Raw genomic sequence first — 26,606 nt, forward strand, 5'->3', positions numbered from 1 at the left:
CCTGTTGCAGAAGTGAATAAGAAGAATTATGCAAATTAGAGTTTCATAATTTCCCTGTAGTTCACATTGAGTAATGCTGTTACTAAATAAGATGAGTAATTCGACATTTAAAAATTTCAATTTTAAACACAACACTTTTCTTATAATATGAGGTCGAAATTGTGTATACTTGACTTGTAGAAAGATGGAGGGATAATGCTGAGATGGACCTAAAGGAAATCGGTAAGGATGGAAAAGAATGGATCTTGTGTTGATGTAGCCATAAACCTTCGGGTTTTAGAATGGTAGAGAGAGTGTAAACTTCACAAATTATTACTGAAGGCTTTTGGTTGCTATGGCACGTATGGCCACTTTGCAGCACTTTTATGTACCCTTACCGTGAGATTAAAAAAGGGGCATGTAACAGTGTGCCTAACAGGAATGGATCCCCCGATCGAAAGGCAACACTGGCGGTGAAATCAAGTTCATGTGGAAGCAGACTGACGAACATTTTTTTTACAATTGCAGATTTTTACCCTAATAGGGGCCTGAGAAGCAGGAAAACGAAATTGACACCGACACGCTCTCCAGGCATGCCCCAGTCGTTAGCACTTGAAACACAATCTCCTTCTTCGAGGGAAGATTCGAGCTCGATACGGAAATTATTGGAGCAAAAGTTGCAGACTCTTTTGCTTTCGAACTCTTCCTGTGCCATTTGTCATACTGTCAGATGAATTAAAGGGCAAGCGATCAGGATTGGGGAGGGGGAGATGTTTTGTGTGAAACGAAGTTTCGCTGCTTGATGAAATATGCTCTCGAACGCGCCCAATCAGGCGGCTCAGCTTAGCGTGCTGCCATCTCGCGACTGATCACGAAAACCAAATTAAACATTAGTGTTACAACTTCTCTCCCCTCCACCATTTCACCTTTCCCTCGGTCGGAAAAGTACAAATTAATGGCGAAGGAAATGTTTATGAAAAATGTTTCTATAGATTTCTTACTTTCCCCTCCGCTCACGCCCGCCATCTATTGGCAGGGAAAGAAAACAGTTATCCGAGAGTGTCAGATTTCTTGCTCTAATCAATTTCGAAATTCCAAGCTTAATGTACCTTGAAACATGATAGGGCAGATCGGTTCGGTAGAACAATTTATGAGACGTGTTCTTCATAGAGTACAGTATGGTGTATGGTTTTGTTTGTTATACACATCGAAATAATAAAAGATCATAGCAGGCAATTACGATTTGAAAACCGCATGGATAAATCTTTATTTACAAAGCATATTTCCATAAAATACATTAAGCATTGTAATAGAATAATTTAATCATGAAGACGTAGATGGGCAGGCCATGTGGCAAGAATGGGAGAGGAAAAAAGGAATCTTGTAGGGAAACCTGGTGGTAAGAGACCAGTAGGAAGAGATGGAGAGATAACGTTGAGATTAACCTAAAGGAAATAGGTAAGGATGGATAAGATTGGCTTGACCTTGCCCAGGATAGGGTGTAAGAAGGATAGAGAGTTGGTTAGTTCGTAATATCATGACCAGAACGTGTTTCGTGTATCATAATTTCATGTTAAGTCGTCATCAAGGGGTATATTTACATGAACATCTAATTCAAGCATACAAAAAAGAAACAAGGGTAACAAGTTGTATAAATGGGGCATTTTCAGTGCATCAAGAATCTGTGTGTCATCCACGTCAAGCAGAGATATACCGTTTGTTAGACTCAGCACAATGAGCTTTGTTCGGTATATTTATACGGTCCATCTACCTATTTTGGTAAATAAGTATGGCGACTTTCCCTTGTTGATTGATATGACTGATTGACACGATTTATTTTACATACGTCACGTATCTGGATCTTCTTGGTTAATTGCGAAGATAAGAATGAAAGGTGATGAGATGAAATGGTTGAAGGTACAATCACAAACACATATGGATAGCACACAACACAAGTTCCATAATAGATTATACTGGGTTCAGACGCCAGTGCCTCGTTAGTCTGCAATATGCAGTACAGCGCGTACTACGTGGAAGTAAGATTTACATTTGTGTGTCTTGAGAAAGGGTACACCCCAACGTTCCTTTGTGTTAGGATTTGAACTAAGAGGCTAAACTGGTATGCGTACCACCAGGAATCGAACCCGGCTTAATTACAAGTCAGCGCTAACCACTACGCTATCTGAGAGCTCAACGAGGTTCAGAATAGAGCTAGAAAGTTGATTGATTGATTTGCTTTATTTTACTTCGCTTTTTGTGCAAATTTGGCAAATGTGTGAATATAAGGATGAGTGATGATATTGATGACTGGACACTAAGAAACATCCATGCCCAGTCTGGGATTCGAACCCGGCATCCCTGGCATCATAGCGCGATGTGGTAACCACTCCGCCACGGGGCCCGGCATAGCTAGGAAATAATCACTGCAAAGCAAAAAAAATGGTTTCAAAGGTGCTGACAAACCTTTGAAAAATCTTTGTAAGCAAAGGTTCGTTAGACAGATCTAGCCTGAGCATGGGTGTTCTTTGTGAGTGTCCATACATCAATTTCATCGTATCATCACCCATCCTCATCGTCGCGATTAGCCAAGAGTGACAGTAAAGCTACTCTGAATAGCGAAAATTAAGTAAAATCGAATCTAATAGACATATGTTGGAAGATGCTAATATGGAGCAAAATGTCTCCTGGCAGTATGAAGACATTTATTTCAGTATTGCTACTTTATTTCCTTTAAAAAATAAAGATTCAAGTACATAAATGACTAAGTGGGAAACGGACCCACTAGCTACGGTATGCTCCAAAATATACAGTACTGAAACTCGCGCATCTCGAACACGTGGTTGCGTTTGTCGACGGGGCATAGCTCCAGCTGCACGTGTTCGCAGTAGTGAAAAGGAAGTTGTGTTGTGCAGTTGTTGTTGGAAATGGGTCTCTCGACGGAGGAAAAAGTATTCATAGTTGAGCATTATTTCCTCTCATACGGAAGCGGTCGTGAAGGTGGACAGAGTTTGAAAAAGGTGACTGGTCTATATGCAACCCAAATGACAATCGTCCACTCCACATACCCTAACCCAACCTAACCTTAGGTTTCCTGACAGTTTTGCAACCCAAAAGGCACGATTGTTATTTGGGTTGCATATAGACCAGTCACTATATTGTAACATGTCTTATACTTTTGTTCATCTTTTCATTTCAGTACTGTATATTTTGGCGCATACTGTATTTAAAGTTGGTATTCCAAGACTTGGAGAGCTTATCCTGTACCATTATGCGACACGAGGAAACAAAATTGAAATCGCGTTTATGAACCACCACAATATCGTGGAAGTTTGAAAATGGTCGAGAACTAAAAATGTCTAGATAGTAGGTGCAAGAAAGCAATCTGGCATTCTGGCATTGCCAATATAGATATAGCTGCCGAGCAACGCACGCGACATGTCGAATTCGTTCGATTTTATCTGAAAGCATCTGATAGGATGCATGCACATGCCAAAGTTTCATTTATCTCTTAAGTATCCCGCTATTGGTGGAATGCACGCGCTGTTCGTTGGATTTCTGCAAACACTTATATAAATCGTTCGGCACATGTGAAGAAGTTATAAGAAGTTTAGTTTCAGTGCGTCACAGACAAATGTGGCGAATAAGCTCTCTTATATTTTTGTGGCAAGCTCCTTCGTGTATGCAACTCCCTTCAGAAGAATAGTTAGGATTCCTTTCTTTCTGTTTCAGGCCCACCCTGATAGACTAGTGGTAATGCTATAGTCTTGCGATTGGAACAATTATGTTAATGCTTTGTTCCTTTTATCCCGAAGGTTATATTGATAAATGTGACATATTAACCGGCCTCCGTGGTGTAGTGGTTAGCACAGCGCGCTACGATGCCAAGGGTCCCGGGTTCGAATCACGACCTGGGCATGGATGTTCTTTCCCTTCATCAATTTCATCATATCATCACTCATCATCATCTTCGCAATTAGCCAAATGTGGCAGAAAAGGAAAGTAAAATTAAGCAAATCAATCAATTTGACACACTGCCTCAAAAGAGCTGACACTTAACCAAACTCTCATTGCAGGTCGGTCTTACTTTATTTGACAGCAAGCTTAGAATTAAGATTTCCAGGTAACATAATTGAGTTCTGGAGACTCCACAATTACTTGTGAAAGACGTTCTTTATTTAATCATTAATTTACTTATGACGAGTATGATTTACTTTTCAACCTGCCTTTAAAGTTTTAACATGCAGAACATACAAAGCGATGTGTGTTCGATTGAAAGGGGTAAGAAAATTCATCTCGCCTCGCGCATATGCAACCAAACGTACTTAGGGATTGGTTGGGTTGCATGGTAGCTAGGATAATCGAATTTATTCAAGCATTGCGTCGCATGGGTCGAGTGATATTCAACAAAAAGTTTTGCTTAAACATTGACCTGAAGAAATTGGTCCCATCGACGCTACTCTATGAGGACGATTCGTTGATACTTGTAGACGATTCAATAGTAACATGACTATTGCCTATCTTTCGTATACTCGTGGAGAGCGATCAAATATACTGCGGTGTAAATTGTGACTGTATGGGAAGTTATTAGTCAAAGTCTTTTCCATGAAATATACCCTGGAACTGCATTATTGGAGGCCAACGAGGCCTTCGATTCGTGCTTACGTCATGGAATGTGTGAGGTTTTCTCTTCAACACGTTCATGTAGTCACAATCCATCCCCATCGTCGCGACCAACAAAAAGTGACAAACATATTTAATTGGTCATCTTCGATTTCCGGAGGCTCTATCAAATTCATAGTTCTCTCTCTCGTTCGCTCGCTATATGAGGGGTATTCAAGAATAAAGAGACTGAGAATCACGCGAAACACTCAAGGTTAATTAGAAGAAATATAAAGGGAATTTATGAGAGGAAAAACTAGAAAAGTAGAGAGAGAAAATTTTGTAAGTCACGATTGTCGAAGTAAGAATCACCCGAAACTCCTTAATCAACCTCCGATCCCTCTGGTTGCTGAACAAATGTCCAAATGAAAGCTATACTTCTCCGGTTAACTACTGAATACCAGAACGTATATAATAAACTTTGAAAGAAGAGAACAAGCGAAGCCATGCAGGAACGCTGAGGTTGCAAAAGTCAATTCCTTCCCAGTCAATACTTCGCCTCATGTAAAATGTAGCATAGCAGTCGTATCTTAGTACTCCTTATCTGGCTCCAACGACTTCAAAAAAAGTGCGTGGGAAGCAACAAGGTACATTAACTGCAACAAGGCACGCGAAAGTTTCAGGCCATGGGGCGAGATTTCATCTCCATAATAACGGCCACGCTTCCCCCGCCCCCTCCTCGACTTGTTTTCTTCCTTTTTAGATTGTGAATTGCCAAAATGTCGACTTTATCTTTCTATTAGGTCGCCTGACGTCACATATTATTATTGCCTTTTTGACAGGAACTTTTTGAGATTGAGGGTTAATGACGAACGCTCAGTTTCTTCATGTACGTCTCATAAATACATGTGATTTAATGTCAATGCTTTTATTATTCAGTTCTTACTTTCTTCCCTGTGCTTTTGTTTCTTTCTGATCCTCTTTGCATGTCCTCTCTATTTACATTTATCTTCTCTTAGTTTCTTACTTACATGAGATATCGCCGCATCATTTTTCTCATTAGCAACCTGTTTTTTTCTATTCATCTGTCACATTGATTGATTTATGCAAACGTTTTAGGTGCATGGTCATTCTCCACCTTTCAATGTATATGTAGGAAAGTCCCCTTATCTAAAACCATTACTTTTACAGTATGCGCCAAAATATACAGTACTGAAATGAAAAGATGAACAAAAGTATAAGACATGTTACAATATAGTGACTGGTCTATATGCAACCCAAATTACAATCGTGCCTTTTGGGTTGCATAACTGTCAGGAAACCTAAGGTTAGGTTAGGTTAGGTTAAGGCATGTGGAGTGGACGATTGTCATTTGGGTTGCATATAGAGCAGTCACCTTTTTCAAACTCGGTCCACCTTCACGACCGCTTCCGTATGAGCGGAAATAATGCTCAACTATGAATACTTTTTCCTCCGTCGAGAGACCCATTTCCAACAACAACTTCCTTTTCACTACTGCGAACACGTGCAGCTGGAGCTATACCCCGTCGACAAACGCAACCACGAGTTCGAGATGCGAGAGTTTCAATACTGTACATTTTGGCGCATACCGTAAATGAAAAAAAAGGGGTGTAAAGAGTACCTAGCAAAAGCATAAAAATGCAAGTTTTAGAGCGATCTGCGTAGGATAAACATAGGGTTAGTTTAAATACTACAACAGAAAAGCCTCATTTAGACTAGGCGAGTTTAGTCGCTACTTTCTTGCGAATTTACTCGATGCTATAAATCTAGCTCAATATAACAACGTTGGCTCCAGCGAGTGAAGTTGAAGACCGAGCTACTTTTCTCGCTACTCGCTTGAAATTTTACCGTCTGGCTAGTAAACTCGCTGTGTGTAATATATCGCGCTAGTAAAATCGCTCTATGTGTAGTTGTGGCCGAAATGTCGGAAGAAGTAACACGTGCGGGAATTGTTGTTGTTGTTCTATTGTTACGCCTGGGGGTTGAAAAAAGAAAACTAGAAAAGTGTGGTCAAGCAGTGGGTAGCAAGATGGGAAAAACATGGTGCATCTAATACTTTGTTGAAGGAGTTGAGGGACGAAGATCCTTCAGCCTACCGAAATAATTTGAGAAAGGACGTGGCTTTTTCTGTTCTTTTCCATTTTACCTAGTTCTTGTCTATAGACATCTTTTAAATTTTTAATTTTGGCCTTCATCTGCTTCCATGTCTTGGAGGAAGTTCTCGCTTTCAAGCTGTTTGTACATTGTTTTGAAAACTTCGTCTTTTATTAATTTTATATGACAATAGTGTCCGTGTTTGATGTTCCATAACAGAGGATATTGTTCATAATTTTTTAAAAAAATACAACAATATTGTTGCTGTTCCGCTTCATTTTACTGAACTCTTAAAAACACAGAAACACCTGGAACACAAGGCAAAATCTCTCTCGAAACCTCTAGAGCGGGTTTTTACTAGCTTTGTGTAATCGACACTCGCTGCATTAGTTGTCACACGTTCACTCGCGGGCGAGTTTAATCGCCGGCGAGTAGCTAGTGTAATTGAGCCTAAAGAGTGGAAGACGCCTGATCTTCTCAAAACGCTCTAAACATTGACTAAAACACTTACATCGTCTCCCAACATAGCTGACAAATCGTTGGGAAGGTTAAGACCCTGTCTGAGGTGATTCAAATCGGTAGATTCAAGAAGAATGTGTCGAAAATAAAACAACGTTTCAGGTGGAGGATTCAGCCCATGCAGCAAATGATGGGTGAAACGGCTATGTCCGATTCGAAGCAGCGTTTAAATGGTCTCTTCACCTTAAATTGAAGCCTAGTAACTCATAATTAGGAACGGAACTTTAGGTAAATAAATGTGTTTTTTTCTGCGATAAGATAGAGACGCTCGTTTTTGCCAAAATTCTGATCATAACCTTATATGTCACATATTTTCCAGTTTTCCGTATGTAAATACATATTTTGCAAATTTTTATTTTAAATACATAAAATCGCTCATTGACTTCAACTACCTCGAAATCCTCGAAGGAAAAATGTTTATTCTCCACACCTCTTTCATATCGAGAGTGTTAGGTTTGTTTTGTCTTTGAACACGTTCGCTGGCAGACTTCTGGCGCCTCGCCTACGATCCTATTGGGGGGAAAAATTACCCCCACTGGATATAATGCACAAGTGCTAATATCTAAACGTACAGAAATGTTTGGGAAAAACCAAGGTTTGCAAACTTTGTGCCAAATTGCACGTGTTTTGGAAGGTAAAGTAGAGGAAGTGATACGGGTTGTCAGGAGTGTCCACTTCCTTCACCGATATCTGCAATAAGAAATTCAGTGAGACGTGAAATACAGGTGGAAGTGCAATTTTTAAAATGATATACATTAAGTTTTGTCTGGAAGTATAAACCTTGAACACACTCCATGTCAACAGTTACCTATTGACTATTGCTTTAGCCAGAACTCAACTATAGAGACGCTGCAAATCCATTGAATTCGAGGAGTGACCAAGGAACCTTTGGAAAACTTCAGCGTTAGTGGCATTTCGTGCTTCAAATATGCAAGAATTGTTTCTTGTGACGTGGAGCGATCTTTCTCGCAATATAAGATGCCTTTTAGAGATAATCGTCACAGATTTACAATGGAGAATTTGGATAAAACTATGGTGATCCACTGCAACTCTTCCAAAAAATAGCTCACTAAGAGGTAAGCATTTAGAAACGGATTTCAGGTGTTTAAAATGCATGTAATATTTTGTTTTTGTTAGCAAATATTGTTTTTATTTTTGTCACATATTTTCCTGTTTTATCACATATTTTCAACATTTATGACACGTAAAGAAAATATTTCCGAGTTTTTTAACACATAAAGTTCCGTTCCCTTCTCATAATTAAATTAATTTCTGACCGGAATAACTTACATCTCTATTTCCAAACAATAATAATAAGCTTTTCGGTAACACTTCCGCACCGCTACCTTCTTATGGTCGACGGAGAAGGGACGAGGAACGCCAAGTGTCAATGTTGGGCTTCATAGCGCGACGTTTGTTCCCACGTTCCTCATCCCAGTCTGCCTGTCACGTGTCAGGAAGGGAACAGCGAAAAACAACGATAATTTTGCTTTGTGAATCACATTTCCGAACAAAGTAATATTTTCAAAGTAAAGAAAACGTAAATTGTTCCCCTGTGCATAGCACCACGCCATGAAGGCGTATAGGGGGTGTGGGGGTAACGCCCCACACTTTCTTGATCCGGTCGTGAGTGGGGGTGATGTGATCAGCATCACGCCCCTGACCGCCTTTACCCCCCAGGGTTTCCCCCAGGTACCCATGTTATTCGACGCTGGGTGGGCGCCGGGGCCGCTTCCACCGTTAGAAAAGTTCCCGGATTTGAACCGGCCGGGGATCGAACCCGGGACCTTGAGCATGGTAGTCAGACGCGTTACCGACTGAGCCACCGCGGCCACTAATATTTTCATATTTCTTAATTTCTTGCCCAGGATCATCAGCCAGGTAAGATGATATGTAATGACGGTCCCTTGTATCCAAACCAAATGTATGACCCAGGAAGATAAATCTCTTTGTGTGTGCTTGATAAATGTTATCTAAACACAAACTCAAAATGTTAGCAGCCGTTTTTAACAATTGCATTACTTATGAAATTCTAGCATTATTTTCTGTATCGCACGACCCTATTCACAAATATAAAACTAAGTTAAATTCAACATAGTGCCCGTCTGAATGAAACAAACAAATATGATTGGCTTTAAGTGTAAAATGTTCTTTAACTATCTATTTTGCAGTGCAACACCCACTTGGATGTCAAGAGATTTTTTGTTTACCCTATATTGTAATAACGAGCTATATGTAGATTCGGAAACTAAAGGCAACTAAATATATTTCTTCCACCCTATTGTTTACCCTGTTACTAGGGAAATATCCTTCCTATCCTCTTGACGGTGTTCGTGACATTACTGTTTCCTCTTGTAGCCTAGTAAACCAGAATTAAATTTCGGTTCGGAATACATCTCTACTTCCAAACAATAATAATGAACTTTGTGCGGTCACACTTCCGCACCGCTGCCTTCTTACAAGCCCTATACAGAGAAACTGTGTTAACATGCAGCGTCATCACTAGTAGGTCGCGGATGGCAACACGTTATCTACATCACAGTGACAAGATTGCAATTACTCAGTGATATCCACACATGGAAGGAATACAACATTCACACTATGCTAGTTTTCCGCCTATTCAACCCATATTTGTTATTGCGATACTGATATCGTTCTGGATCAGTGACCTACCGACGGTGACGTCGTATGAAAACACACAAAGTGCATCGGCCTTGTTTTAAGAAGGTATTGACAATCCACATCCACAATTGTAGATTCGGCAACACAGTGTACCAGCACTATTTTTCACCATTAGAGCCACTGAGCTTTCCTCTCCATAATCGACACCAGACCCATTGCTTCTAGGACAGATGTATTGGTGTTGCAATAGTCACACGATCACACCAGACCTTCAGTACTTACATGATAGCATGAAGGACAATCGTATATTGTGCAATTCCCTTTCTTCCTGGTTCCTTTTACGTCCCACGGAAATGAAGAGAATCATCTCCACGAGAACTCGCGTATCCAATACAAACTCTTCAATTAGAAAATTCTTGAGAAAAAAAAAATTCCGTGAAATACCAGACAGCATTATTACAGGAGTCTCACTTTACAGTCCTTGATATTAACTCCCTTCCACTTTCCCAGCTCCGATGGAGAAATCAGTTATCGTCCAGGAGATAAAAGGAAGGAGGAAAGAGCAAGAGGGAGATTGAAAAAGTCATCTCGTGAAGAATAATGCCATTGATAATTTACAAAATGCGTCCCTGGAGAAAATTAGAAACGTCTTCTCGACCCGTAGCATCATTATTCTGGAGGCAGCGAAAAGGACAACTTCTCTCGGAGGACGAAATTGGAAAGAATCGTGAAGCTGAACGCCCGGAATAAGCTCCGGAAATATTGTTCCATTCGGGAATGGAAAGTGGAGAAGTTGCCGGAGTATCGTTTCCATTGTTTGACTTCTGTTTGATCTTGCCACCCCTGGTAACTTCCACTGCAATTGTCTTCACTGTTTGAATGGTTTTTCCTCCTACTCGCTTCTGGACTTATATAATCTCTTTTCAATTCTTGTACTAGTGATGTATGTGTTTGTAAGAGTATGATAATTAAGAAGGTCTTACTCATTTGCAAACTTTGGTTGTTAGTTGTGATGAGGGAAAACATTTCTCCTTATCGAACTCGTCCTTTCACTGTGTTCCCTGTCTCTTCACTATCATGTCTCTCTCTCTCTATTTGTGGATGTCCTCAATCTTTCTTTTACTCTGTGTTTACCTCTCTTTCCCTTCTTTCTTCTTTTTCTTACTCTTTCTGCCCTCCTTTTCTCTCCATTCCTTTTTCTGTATTTCTTCTTCCTCTGTGTGTGCATTTCTCTCTTCTTCTGTCTCGAGTATTCCCTTTGTTCTTCTTTCTGTTTCTCAGTTTATATGTCCCATCTTCCACTGTCCCTCTTCCTTCTGTCCATTTTATTCACTGTCTGTAACTCTCTCTCTCTCTCTCTCTCTCTCTCTCTCTCTCTCTCTCTCTTTCTCTCTTTCACCCCTTCTCCCACTGTGAATGTTATAGCTTCCTTCTCTATCATCCTTGATGGCGTAGGTGCAACGTTGTCATCTTGTAATCAAAAGGTCCGACACCTAGGAGAGGCACATAGTGGTCCGGATCCCATTTTAAACTGTAGACCAAATCTCGATTAGCCTTTCTGTACATAAAGTGGACGTGAAAACCTTCTCTCTGTCTGTCTTCGCGCCTTCTCTCCATGCATTCTCTGTTTGGGTGTGTGGCCCATCTTTCCCTATCTGTGCGGACATGTATGATTTCGACAAGTAAGTTTTCATATTAAAGTAAACGGCATGAAATTAGACCAGTCAAGGACACCTGATATCACAGCTTCTCTCTTCAAAGAAAATCGCCATGTTATTTACGTTAATTACTATAATGTATAACTTTTCAGAATTATCCGAAGTTGATATTGTTGCTTACTGGCAACCCTGTATGTAAGTGGCAAGACCTTGACAAGTCTAATGTCGTGCTTTTCACTATAGTTACGTTAAACAATAGGGATATCATTTAAGATTTAAATATGTAAAGGCAAGAGCATATAGATTGTCATTTTAATTCTTAATTTCCACAAATAAGACCGTTTAAATTAGCACGTTGCCAATTTTAAAATTTTATTTCATTGTGGTTAAGTAAGGTAACGAGAAATCACTTGATTTAATAACATCTCTTTATGGCCCAACTCTTCATCTGTTTGTAACTGGATGTACATGTAAACAACATAAAGTAGTTTGCTTGGTGTAACGGCGTACAGGTCGTTTCGACACCGGACTTGAGATGAAAGGGAAAACCTACAACAGTGCGTGTCCACTAACACGTTCCTTTCTCACCATAAATGGAGCATGAAGTCCTTAAGGGACGCACAAACGCAAACACGTAGCAGGAAGCAGAGCGCAAGGTAAAAGGAGAAAAAAGCGCGGGACACTAGCCGAAGAATGGAAACTCAACACACAATCGGCAATTTTTCATTTCCAATTTTATGCAACGGCTCCTCTTTATTTCCTCTCTTTTCTTCCCGCTTGTCCTCTTTTCCTCGTTCCATTTCTTCCTCATCATCCAAGACGAGCCTTCTCTCCTCCTCGCGTTTCCAGGGCAACGATTTCCCGCTCTTTTGCTTCTCCCGCCGTTCCAGTCACAATTCCCTCGTCAGTGTTGCCAACTTTATGGCAAACTGTAAAAATTTCAAGGAGATGGAGAAGTTTTGATTGCAGAATCGTGATATCAATCAATGATTTCCATGGCATTGTATACTCAGGAGAAACTTGACACTGTAATATCAAAGTTTATGGGCTTCGCAGATTGTTAACGCTCTTATGTTTGGTGCGAATGGTCCCGGGTTCGATTCCCTGTAGAACACCACCAAAACGTTACATGAAAAGTAGAAGTAGCGGGCTCCGGTCACGAAAGCCAGAAAGCAGCGGCAATGGGACACGATGCGCTAACTACGTGTCACCCAATGACGAAGCCGCCCTGGCAGACCTTCACCCATAGAGAACTGGGAACCGAACTGCTGTACAATGCATCCGCCAGGTATCGAACCCAGGGCCACTTGAGACAACGGCATTATCACTATATTACCTAAGTCTGGTTTCCATTAGCGCCGCACATATCTCTGTTGTTTCATTCAGCATGCGCACACTTCACTCAGTGGCAGATTTCTTAGACAATGGTCTATAAAAGCTTTCTTCCAAGTCCGACAAGTGCCTTTTCTATGGCGGTGACTACATAGAGACGTACCCTATGGTGTAAGGATTCTGACCACAATGAATTTGTGACAAATTTCCAATTGGTTCTGAAATAACACAGGCTGCCTTATCATTGATCCTTCCCTATATTACCTTCAGAAGCTGAGATCACTCTACAATTCTACACTAAATTCCATCTCGACCTCTTTCGATTCATGGCACTATTTTTCTTTTAAATCTCTGCCAGTGGAGAACCTGGGTATACACTGAAGCATGAGCTGATTTAAGTCACAAAGTAACTTATGGTGGCTTGTAACGGCCCTTCTTAAAAATTTTCCCGGTACACAAAGCAACCTCAGAATAATTCCCTCTTTTGCAGATCTTTTTAGATCCAATGTCAAAAAGTAGGTGTATATCATGGACGTGAAAAGGGTACTCTCAAGTTACATCTGTATAGACAGACAGTCGATACTAAAATGCATGTATACAAGCTTGCCTTCCTCCCCAAGCACGAACCTACTTACTACAACTTAAACAGCCGTGCTAGATATATCGTGACTTTTCCGTTTACGAATATCAGGTTTTTGTGTCCACTCCACATCTAATGAAACATAAAAAACCTTCCGCATTTAATGTCCGCGCATATGCGAAAGAAAGGAGTACTGTACGCTCTTACAAAGGAGTTTAAAAAAGTTAAGTAAATCCATCGTACATCTTTATCGCCACGATTCACCTAAACTGGCAGGAAAGTGGCGTAAAATAATAATAATAACACAAATATGGTTTTCATGATATCCTGCGCAACTGTGCTCCACAAAGAGAAAATAATCCGATGTTTTTCAGGATCCAAAACAAAGAAATATAGAATTTTGATTTAGTAGATGGTGTGAATCTGCACTTGGAACATGTTGGAGCTTTGCACATACTTATCAGGGTAAATGGAGCAGGATTTCGTTCACGTGCTCTGAAGTATGCACAAGCAAAGAATGAACTGCTGAGAGCAAATAACATCAAGGGAAAACAGTTTTACCATCCAATTCGTTCGAGTGAAGATAGAGCTATGATCCTCCAAATGATACTGCTTTAGCACGAGGAAGGAAAGTTGTGCTATGGAAGCGCCCAGAGATTAAGACCGCCAGGAGTTTGCAACACTGCGAAAACATGGCTGGTGGCGTGTCCTTTTTTAACATGACCGCCTGGAATCAGACCCCGGAACTCCGAGGCAGCTCCTCGCATCCCCGAAAGCACATAAAACGCCTTGCGGATGGCATCTCCATCTTCCAGACCGGTTCGATGTCTCCGTCGCGAAAACTTTTCCGAAAAGATGAACTCCACCGGGTCGTCCCATCACCGTGGAACTCCGTGCAAAGTGGGAGATGAGCGATGGAGATGCTTTCCCCCTCTCCAGCCTGCTTCAGAAGTTTTCTCCCCTCATCTTCAATTCAGCATCAGCAAACACTTTCTCCGATCCAGACGTTCCTTTTCTTTGTTCATATTTGTCTCGACTGGCAAAGGACCGCAACAATATGAATTACCTGTAAAGAGCATGCAGCACGCTTTGCAAACGTTATATGCATTCATTGTTATTGAATGTTTTCCATATGTATGGATCTCTATTACACAAAGTAAGGCTTTATGATCAAAAATATAACTAGATACGGGAGAGAGGACGAGGTAAGATAGAAATGATAAGAAAAAAGAGAGACTGTTATTGTATACTTCAGTCGTTGAAGCTAGTTCGAAGAGTGTTTATGAATGGTGTAATTAATATATTTCGTCGGTTCACACAGAACTGAATTCGTAACGTATCTGAAAGATGTTTTAATTACTTCAATGAACTACGTTACTAAATACAGCAGACTATAACAGAAGGGCACTGAAAGAACTAGGATATATAAATAGAAATAGATAGAGAGAGATACGAACTGGAAAGAGAGAGGGAGAGAGATAAGAAATGGAAATAGAGACAGAGGTAGAGAGATAGGAAATGACACATAGAGAGAGAGAGAGAGAGAAAGAGAGAGAGAGAGAGAAAGAGAGAGAGAGAAAAAGAGAGAGAGAGAGAGAAAGAGAGAGAGAGTAACTCATACAGAGAGTCATATAGAGAAAGTGATAGGTAGAAAAATACCAAATGTAGAGAAAAATAGACAGCACCGGAGAGAGAGAGAGAGAGAGAGAGAGAGAGAGATACGTACAAACATACGACGAACAGACGAGATGAACAAGAAAAGATAAAAAGAATGAGATAAATAAGAAAAGAAGATATATATATATATATATATATATATATATATATATAGAGAGAGAGAGAGAGAGAGAGAGAGAGAGAGAGAGAGTTAAGACACGTGGAGAACGTTTACTTGATATCGTGTTGCCTTCATTCACAACAAATGTATTGAAACTGAGAGTTAGACAACATAGAAGACGAGCATGTTACATCCAGGACAATTAAGATTCGCACATAAGGTGTTCATGCGTGATTATCAACTTTATATATGTACCATTGCACCTGGTAAATACCCTGGAAATATTGATTAATAGTTTACAGCAACTAAAGAGTATTAACTAACGGCCGAAAATATGATCCGTAGTGAAGGTAGAATACCACTTGTTTGGCTCTGAAATGATCATTTTGAAAAACTTGAAAGACGAAAAGAAACAAATGTTATTCTGTGTGGTCGACCACAGCCAATATGCTCTACACTTATCCACCTCCGACCTATTTCATACTTGATAAAGTAATCAATAATAACTTGCATTTGTCGTCATATTTTAGATTATACACTATGTAATTTTTAGTTAGTTACTCATGTCGGCTATGCAGTGGCGGAGATTGGGTCTCGAAAGCGGGGGGGGGGGGCAAGGTGCCAAAACTGGGGGTCAAAGACAGTATATTTCCCTTTGCAGATAAGGTTTAGCATAGTGCGAAGCAAAAGTGGCAAAAATTGTGGGGGCAACTGCCCCCTCCTCCTACTCGTCGCCACTACGGCTGTGGCATTTAAGACCATGTATATTTCTCCTTTCATCCCACTCTCTATTGACTTAGTTGGAGAAGCTGTAGAAATAGATGCACAGCCGCCCAGGCGTGTCAAACCTGAAAGATCAGACACACTTGCGCGTATGAGCGGTTGCATAACTTCGAAGATGCGAATTGAGATTTATCCATAAAAGAAGCATACACGTGGATGTACGCCCAATCAATTTCTTCCCAGGTTATCGAGACTGGGCCGCTAGGATTTATTTCCCCACCGCAAAGATGTCTCTGGGACAACTGGAAAGCTGTTCGGAAGTTCCAAGTGCTTCCACTCGATCAAGCACAAAAGTAATGCAGAAGACTCTGGACCATCTGGATGCTGCAAGTGCCAAGAAATATATTGAGTCTGAGAGACATAAAAAAACCTTCCACATTCCCGCAGCTTCAATGCGTTTCCATTTAACTTGTTGATGTTCGCCTCGCTTGACTGGAGAGCTCTTCCCTTCCCCCCCCCCCCTTTCTCCTCCGGTGCTTGCTGGGACATCATCAGCATCTCAGCAGGTTGACAAGAAAAAGCATGTTGCCTTTGTCCCGGCAATAAATATCCAGAGGATTTATGAGAAAACTTTACTCGGCTGTGTTTCATCCTGCCTCCCCCTCCCCCCTTAACGCTGTGAATTCTTCCGCAGGAGAATCTAGGAACTATTTTCTCCAAGAAAGTTGCGAAGGTAACCTGCATGGTATAAGTGTCTAGAAAGACAAACGAGATTTCGACATATTCACGTGGATGTTTCGGCAGCAGAAATGACGCTCGGCTCATACACAAGCTTTTAGTACACTGTCTTGTCCTGAAGCAGCGAATACACTTGTAGCGATATCAGACCAATAAACAAAAGCAGCCCGCCCGTGTTGCATCCATAAGGAAACCTCAAACTTACAAACGCAAGGTACAAAGTTTCAACTTTTAACAATAAAAGCTCACAAGACTGAATTCTAAGAGAACTCCTTCACTGTGTCTGTATTTCAAGACTGGAAAGCTGGTTTTTAAGAATGCTTTACAGTTATTACTGAAAATATAGTTGCTAGCGAGTTATTAGCGATAGAACGTACATGTATTAACGACACAAAATATATTTACACGCATAATTAGCGACAAAAGCGAATGCAAGCGCGTTAATAGCGACAAAAAATAAATTTGAACGGGTAATTAGCGACAAAAACGTATGCATGTGGGTAATTAGCGACGTATGCATACAGATAATTAGCGACAAAAATAGATGCACAGGAATAATTATCGCAGAAAACGTTATGTACATGAGTGATTGAGTAGAGAGAAAGGATACATACGGGTAATTAGCGACAAATATAAACTCATACGGGTATTTAGCGACAAAAATAAACTCATACGGGTATTTAGAGACAAAAATAAACTCATACGGGTATCTAGATACAAAAATAAACTCATACGGGTATTTATCGACAAAAATAAACTCATACGGGAATTTATAGACAAAAATAAACTCATGCGGGAATTTATCGACAAACAGGAACTCTTACAGGTATTGAGAGATATAAACGAACTCATACTGGTATTTAGTGACAGAAATAAATTTATACGGGTATTTGGCGACAAAAATAAACTCATACGGGTATTTATCGACAAAAATAAACTCATGCGGGTATTATGAGACAAAAATAAACTCAAACGGGTATTTATCGACAAAAATAAACTCATACGGGAATTGATCGACAAAAATAAACACATTCGGGTATTTAGAGATATAAGTAAACTCATGCGAATATTTAGCGATAAAAATAAACTCATGCGGGTATTTAGCGACAAAAATAAACTCATACGGGAATTGATCGACAAAAATAAACACATTCGGGTATTTAGAGATATAAGTAAACTCATGCGAATATTTAGCGATAAAAATAAACTCATGCGGGTATTTAGCGACAAAAATAAACTCATGCGGGAATTTATCGACAAACAGGAACTCTTACAGGTATTGAGAGATATAAACGAACTCATACTGGTATTTAGTGACAGAAATAAATTTATACGGGTATTTGGCGACAAAAATAAACTCATACGGGTATTTATCGACAAAAATAAACTCATACGGGTATTATGAGACAAAAATAAACTCAAACGGGTATTTATCGACAAAAATAAACTCATACGGGAATTGATCGACAAAAATAAACACATTCGGGTATTTAGAGATATAAGTAAACTCATGCGAATATTTAGCGATAAAAATAAACTCATGCGGGTATTTAGCGACAAAAATAAACTCATACGGGAATTGATCGACAAAAATAAACACATTCGGGTATTTAGAGATATAAGTAAACTCATGCGAATATTTAGCGATAAAAATAAACTCATGCGGGTATTTAGCGACAAAAATAAACTCATACGGGAATTGATCGACAAAAATAAACACATTCGGGTATTTAGAGATATAAGTAAACTCATGCGAATATTTAGCGATAAAAATAAACTCATGCGGGTATTTAGCGACAAAAATAAACTCATGCGGGAATTTATCGACAAACAGGAACTCTTACAGGTATTGAGAGATATAAACGAACTCATACTGGTATTTAGTGACAGAAATAAATTTATACGGGTATTTGGCGACAAAAATAAACTCATACGGGTATTTATAGACAAAAATAAACTCATGCGGGAATTTATCGACAAACAGGAACTCTTACAGGTATTGAGAGATATAAACGAACTCATACTGGTATTTAGTGACAGAAATAAATTTATACGGGTATTTGGCGACAAAAATAAACTCATACGGGTATTTATCGACAAAAATAAACTCATGCGGGTATTATGAGACAAAAATAAACTCAAACGGGTATTTATCGACAAAAATAAACTCATACGGGAATTGATCGACAAAAATAAACACATTCGGGTATTTAGAGATATAAGTAAACTCATGCGAATATTTAGCGATAAAAATAAACTCATGCGGGTATTTAGCGACAAAAATAAACTCATGCGGGAATTTATCGACAAACAGGAACTCTTACAGGTATTGAGAGATATAAACGAACTCATACTGGTATTTAGTGACAGAAATAAATTTATACGGGTATTTGGCGACAAAAATAAACTCATACGGGTATTTATAGACAAAAATAAACTCATGCGGGAATTTATCGACAAACAGGAACTCTTACAGGTATTGAGAGATATAAACGAACTCATACTGGTATTTAGTGACAGAAATAAATTTATACGGGTATTTGGCGACAAAAATAAACTCATACGGGTATTTATCGACAAAAATAAACTCATACGGGTATTATGAGACAAAAATAAACTCAAACGGGTATTTATCGACAAAAATAAACTCATACGGGAATTGATCGACAAAAATAAACACATTCGGGTATTTAGAGATATAAGTAAACTCATGCGAATATTTAGCGATAAAAATAAACTCATGCGGGTATTTAGCGACAAAAATAAACTCATACGGGAATTGATCGACAAAAATAAACACATTCGGGTATTTAGAGATATAAGTAAACTCATGCGAATATTTAGCGATAAAAATAAACTCATGCGGGTATTTAGCGACAAAAATAAACTCATGCGGGAATTTATCGACAAACAGGAACTCTTACAGGTATTGAGAGATATAAACGAACTCATACTGGTATTTAGTGACAGAAATAAATTTATACGGGTATTTGGCGACAAAAATAAACTCATACGGGTATTTATAGACAAAAATAAACTCATGCGGGAATTTATCGACAAACAGGAACTCTTACAGGTATTGAGAGATATAAACGAACTCATACTGGTATTTAGTGACAGAAATAAATTTATACGGGTATTTGGCGACAAAAATAAACTCATACGGATATTTATCGACAAAAATAAACTCATGCGGGTATTATGAGACAAAAATAAACTCAAACGGGTATTTATCGACAAAAATAAACTCATACGGGAATTGATCGACAAAAATAAACACATTCGGGTATTTAGAGATATAAGTAAACTCATGCGAATATTTAGCGATAAAAATAAACTCATGCGGGTATTTAGCGACAAAAATAAACTCATACGGGAATTGATCGACAAAAATAAACACATTCGGGTATTTAGAGATATAAGTAAACTCATGCGAATATTTAGCGATAAAAATAAACTCATGCGGGTATTTAGCGACAAAAATAAACTCATGCGGGAATTTATCGACAAACAGGAACTCTTACAGGTATTGAGAGATATAAACGAACTCATACTGGTATTTAGTGACAGAAATAAATTTATACGGGTATTTGGCGACAAAAATAAACTCATACGGGTATTTATAGACAAAAATAAACTCATGCGGGAATTTATCGACAAACAGGAACTCTTACAGGCATTGAGAGATATAAACGAACTCATACTGGTATTTAGTGACAGAAATAAATTTATACGGGTATTTGGCGACAAAAATAAACTCATACGGGTATTTATCGACAAAAATAAACTCATACGGGTATTATGAGACAAAAATAAACTCAAACGGGTATTTATCGACAAAAATAAACTCATACGGGAATTGATCGACAAAAATAAACACATTCGGGTATTTAGAGATATAAGTAAACTCATGCGAATATTTAGCGATAAAAATAAACTCATGCGGGTATTTAGCGACAAAAATAAACTGATGCAGGTATTTAGCTACACAAAATATACGCATACGACCAGTTAGCGACAAAAATAAAAGTATACGGGTATTAGCGACAGAAATAAACACACACGTGTAATAAGCGACAAAAATTCACTCACACGGGTATTTAGCGACTAAAACAAACTCATATGGGTAATGAGCGAAAAAAATTAAGAACAGGAATAATTAACAGCAGAGAAAGGAATAAACACGAGTAATTAGCGACAAAAATAAATTCACACGGGTAATAAGTGACAAACATGAATGCTTACGAGAAAATTAGCGGGGAGCTTACATGCTCAAGTAGCAACGATTTCTTTTCGCTTATAGGCAATTCGTGGGAAACTAAAGAATTCCCCAGTCAGACAAGACCGGAAACGACATTGGCGTGACGCGCGAAAAATCTCAAACCATGCAGCAACAACTACCGTTCTGTTTCCCAGCGAGAAGAGCGACACACGCCAACAATGAGACATTCGAAACCAACAATCGAACAGCGGAGAACTCCACTCATGCCGAAAAAGAGGGAGGGGAAGGGGACGTTGCTTCGAAAGACACAAAGGGGAAGAAAGGAAACGAATATTGACGTTTGCTTTGTACGGAAAGGAACGGAAACACAATAACACTTAAATACAAGTAGGTGAATGAAATGCTGGAGGTAAGAGAGAAGGGAAGGGGATGGGGGGAAACAAGCAGAGCGCCAGTTTGCGCGGTGCTTAGCATCGATTCCGCTCTCCCTAGCAGCAATTTCTGCAGCCTCTAAATTACTCTGAGTGCCGTGAGGGAGGGGATGGGGGGGGGGGTCTTCCTGTATCTCGGCACATATTGGCTCACTCCACATAACGAAAAAAGAGCTAAAAATGCGCTTCAAGACCGCGCCATTGCGAGAGAGGGTTTGGGACGAAGAGAGAAATTCAATCGTGCATTTTCTGTCATGCTCGCGCGCCATCACTCGGCCGGAGCGGAAATCAATAATAACAAAGGACTGTCGATGCACAGTAATGAATTGTATGAATGTGCGGTCACGAAGAGATGGCGAAAAGTGCTGAGCACGCTGGGGGGTTCCTCCCCCCCAACCCCCAACCTCCTGCGGCAAGATATGTTGGCTCAGAGGGGTCCTCATCGACCTCGACCAGCTGCAACGGAGGAAAGATTTCTGAATCGAAGTTTCTGTGCCGTTACGTCATCATCGATAGGCCAGCGCGTTACGTTATAATCTTGAAACATAAAAATAAATGTAGTACGCGATTGACCCTACTTTTTCTACTTTGCAAGTTCCTACAGGGTGACCAATTTAGGACCAACATAAAATTTAAGTATAATTCCCGGATTTCAAGGCAAACGTTCCAAAAATTGAAGGGTATACAAGCAGATGTTTTCTCTATTTCAACCTTACGTATTACCGCCTCTCATCACCCCCCCCCCCCCACACACACACACACAAATATTTACGGGATGTAGTAATCTACGAGAAATTGTTAATTGTATAAGAATTTGAAATTTACCTAATCAACATCAATATATCTCATCTTGCAGTAATCTTCCGTCTGTCAGACAGATTGCTCTGGAAAGGAAGGACACTTAACAATGCAGACAGATTGAAAAAAATTATCTTTTATTTTCGACGCAGCTTTTTTTCTTTTCCTTCCTCGATAAAAATAAAAGCTTAACTGTGAAAACTTGACTCAGGGCATTTATAAACCTGTATAAATTCAATGGGATTGGGATTAATAAAAGTTGCAATTTTTCATGTCTACGGAGAACAATTCACGCATAATTCCCGGAGCCAATAATTCACGAATAATTCCCAGAATTCAAGGAATTCCCGGTGAGTAACAACCCTGTTATATTTTTTGAGTCCTAAAATGTATTTGCCTTATCTGTTCATGCAAGACAATATCTCATGGTTCCAAACCTTTGACCCACGTCAGCGAAGCAGTTTTACGAAATGTCCTCTCGTCTCGAGAAACCTTTAATAATATTCAAAATTCAGAAATCATTACGGCTTAGAATTTCGTCTAGAGCATTCCTGTGCGTCTTCATGTAGTTTGATTTGGCTGTTGTCTGGATACGAGGGTTGCTATTTATTTATCCGTCACTGGCAACGCTAATGTTGCTAGGTAACATCTAATATATCCATCGTAAAGTTGGACATTTTTATGGTATATGTACCCAGAACGTTGTGCTTACGGATGCTATTTTTGTTTGTTACAGGGACTTGAAAAGTTCATCGGAGGCCAACAATGGAATTAACTCGAGAACATTTTCGAGCAACTTCTTTTGACGTGGATTATCTCAAAACAGTGCATCGACCAACTCACTTCGACTTTCGGCGATGAAGCACCATCTAAAAGCACTGTATATTACTGGTTTAGTGAATTCAATCGTGGCCGTCGTTCGCGCACGGACGAATCTAAAGAAGGCCGTCCAAAATCGGTTGTTGTGCCAGAAAACACTGATGCTGTGGAATAACTGATAATGCAAGATCGTCATGTGACATATCGAGAGATTGAGGCATCCTTGGGCATTAGTATGACTAGCATACATAAGATATTGCATGAACATTTAGCCGTGAAGAAGATTTGTTCGCGTTGGATCCCGCATAATTTGACAATCGCTCAAAAAAGGCTCGTGTCGATTGGTGCAAACAAATACTCACAAAATACAATCGTGGTGCTTCAAAAGCCGTGTATAACATCTACACAGGTGACGAATCTTGGATCTATGCATATGAGCCCGAAAGCAAACAGCAGTCGACGGTGTGGGTGTTCCAAGATGAGCCAAACCCAACAAAAGTTGTTCGTGCAAGATGCACTTCACAGCAAATGGTCGCCTGTTTTTTTGGGGAAAAATGGACAGTGGCTACGGTGCCACTAGAGAATCGTAGAACCGTCAATTCTGAATGGTATACAACCATTTGTTTGCCAGACGTCTTTGGGGAAATCGGAAAAAACAACCAGCGACGCGGGATCATTCTTCACCATGACAATGCAAGTTTAAAACCATTTTCAATGATACATATTTTTTTTGTTTGTTATTCCGGATACATAAATAGCAACCTTCTTATATGCAGTAGTTTCGTGGCTACGTAATTCTGTTAAACCATATCTAGACAATACCGAAAGCAAACTACATGAAGGTTCACAGGAATGCTCTAGAAGGGATTCTAAGCAGATGTAATTTTCCAGATTTGGAAAATTTTAGAGGTTTTTTTCGAGAGGAGAGGGTATTTCGATAACGCGCTGGCGTAGCTCAAAGGTTCAGTGGAGCCTTAAGATTGCGTGCACACGCAATGGATGACCTATGTGTGTCAATATTGCATCAACTTACAATCAACGAATCGCAACATTTGCGCTGTTTCTCCCGGTTCTGTCGAGTCAGCCTATCGTTGTGCACTGGCGTACGCAGGGGGAGCTGATGGGGCAACAGCACCTGGATAAACTTTGAGAAAATTACAATTTTCAAACTAAAGCAGTGAAGAACTCGGGGAAAAAAGTGATAAATGATAAAATGACCTCAGGTTACCATTTTTTCTATTTGAACAATTTTTATAAAGAAAGTTGAAAATGCTAATTATGAAATATTTTACTATATATCCCCCAGAACAAAAAAATGTGAGCAATTCTTTGGATAGATCTTTTTCCAACCACTGAACTGTGGCCAAAGGTTTCGAGCCAGTTCATTTTGGAAGCTTATCTCAACATCTCGACTTACCTGTACAGAGGTGTCCCCGCGTCGTCCCGAAACCAGAGCACCATGTACACTTTATCCTCCCTCGTCGCTGGGGTAACGTTGCATGGCATCTCCACAACCTTCCCGAGAACTGCTTGCACGTCGACAGTGATAACTGCAAGGAAAGAGAACAATTACCATTAGATAATAAGGACAAAGCTAGCTTTAAATCAATGCGTGCATGCACTCCAGTTTTCAGTAAGCAGTACTGTATGCAGAGATAATATCATGTATAGTCTTCATTCGTTCCAAGTTGACTTGAGCCTAATATTAAATCATGTTTCACTCTAAGAAAAGAATTGCAAGAGTACAAGATTTCTTTGTCAAGAAATCTCTTTGTAATATCACAAAATACTTTTTGGTTCATACACAATTAAACTTTTCTTGAAATATGTTTCTTCAAACTTACCAGTACTGAAAACAGGGAAATAAAATGAAACCTTCGTGTAAACTTGTAGAACCAATACCCAGCGACTTTTTCTGTAATTTGAGTATGTTTGTTGTGTGTGTTTATGTTTTACGTGTATTTTTTTCACTTTTCTTAGTGTGTATATATTTTTCTGTTTTTATTTTTTATGTTTTATTGCGTGTCTTTTCTTTTTTGGTATCTTAATGATCTTATTTTTATATATTTTATTATTTGGTATTTTAAGGTTTTTGGTTTTTATATACTTCACAAACAGTTAGCTATAAAAATCAATTTATAAAATGTAAAGTAGAGATGGTTAAGTGGAAGAAAAGGCTTGTGCCTTAACTTCGCCATCCAAAACAAGGAATAAATAAACTTTGTAAATTTTGTGATCTGTTGACAAAAAGTGGCTAAAAAACCTGTGGCGCAAAGAGCCCTTTCAAGGTCAAGATCTAGCAAGTGGCTTATCCTTGGGTGAAGCGTGGTCACCGCACATCGTGTCCCATCGCCGCTGTTTTCTGGCTTTCGAGTCCGGAAGGAGGTGCGAGGAATCAGTAAAATAAATACAAAGCATGTGGATTCTACTAAGAATTTATTAGGTGAAGACAGACTGGCTCACGTGAAAGGACACTTAGATTACTTCTCAATATAGTCTGAGGCATGTATCCCAGAGCTTCGTGAGGCCTGTCTCGTAGAAAATGGGTCATGTTGTCGAAGCCAAACCCTTACTTCGAGCTGCACATCCTCATCCGAAGTGAAATCGAATTTCTAAAGAGATGTTTCGTCAGAGATGGCCATCGCTCAGAGCGGAGTATGAATAGAATGAAACTTCTTGCAGTGACGAGATTTGCAGGTCGAAGTAAGCGCTTGGCTTCTACAGTGCGTTCAATTTAAAAGCGGTACGTAAGGTATAGTTGAGTCTTGTTTTTGTTGCTGTCGTCCGTTATGTTCCGTCCGTTCCGTTATGCCCATTGTTACAGGAAAAGTTTATTGTAGCGGAAGAGATGGAAGGGGAAGGGGTGACGAGGAGGGGAGGGAGGGGACGGACGCATTGTTAGTTGCAGGTGTTCCGCTGTACTGCTGGGTTGTGTTTGTTCTTCGTTGAGTTGAATGAGTGAGAAATTGCCCTCTACGATGCCATTTAGTGTTCAGAAACGTGCCTTTATTGTTGAACACTATTTCAGAACAAATTAATTCAAAAAAAGTTGCAGTAAATTCACGGAAATGTTCGGTAAGAGTGCTCCGACTGTAAGTTCAATTCAGAAAATGGTCAATAAATTTCGTGAGACAGGGTCTGTATGTAACGTTAAACACCGACGTAGGAGGACTGTACTAACACAAGAGACAGTGACTAATGTTAATGAAATAATGACAAGATCTCCCCACAAACCTTTACGACGCCTAAGCCAGGAGACGCAAATGTCCGTAGGATCAGCCCAGACAGCAGTGAGGAAAATGTTGAAATAATATCCATATCGAATTCAAGTTTTTCAAGAATTAAAAGAAATTGACTACCCTAATCGTGTGCACTACTGTCAATGTTTCAAGGACTTCATTGGGAATGACATCACTGTGTTGGACTACGTGTTCTTTTCCGATGAAGCATGGTTTCACCTGAATGTTTTCGTGTCTTCGCAAAATTATCGAACATGGAGCTCTGAAAATCTCCATCTTTTCGTGGAGTCCACCTTCCACCCTCAGAAAGTTGGTGTCTGGTGTGCCATATCCAGGCGGCGAGTGGTAGGGCCCCTTTTTTTTTGAAAACACAATAGATAGTGAAATTTACCAAGACATTATAATGCAGTTTGTTGCAATGTTGGAACCAGAGGAACGTCGGTGCTGGTTTCAGC

General features: G+C 39.6%; 1 protein-coding gene across 1 annotated transcript in view; it reads right to left on the minus strand.

The window, feature by feature from the left end:
• The window catches only part of LOC146000150 (adhesion molecule nephrin-like), a 371,365-nt gene extending 345,947 nt beyond the window's left edge, over nt 1-25,418 (minus strand). Inside the window, exons 1-2 of the mRNA XM_083137491.1 lie at nt 25,376-25,418; nt 24,330-24,462 (exon numbers count right to left, since the gene is read on the minus strand). Coding sequence (XP_082993617.1) covers nt 24,330-24,462; nt 25,376-25,418 — 176 coding nt within the window. The remainder of the gene's footprint in view (nt 1-24,329; nt 24,463-25,375) is intronic.
• Between the last annotated feature and the right edge of the window lie 1,188 nt (nt 25,419-26,606).

The sequence above is a fragment of the Lepisma saccharinum genome, chromosome 16, assembly GCF_977018435.1.
Source record: "Lepisma saccharinum chromosome 16, izLepSacc3.1, whole genome shotgun sequence".
In the NCBI taxonomy this organism is placed as follows: Eukaryota; Metazoa; Arthropoda; class Insecta; order Zygentoma; family Lepismatidae; genus Lepisma; species Lepisma saccharinum.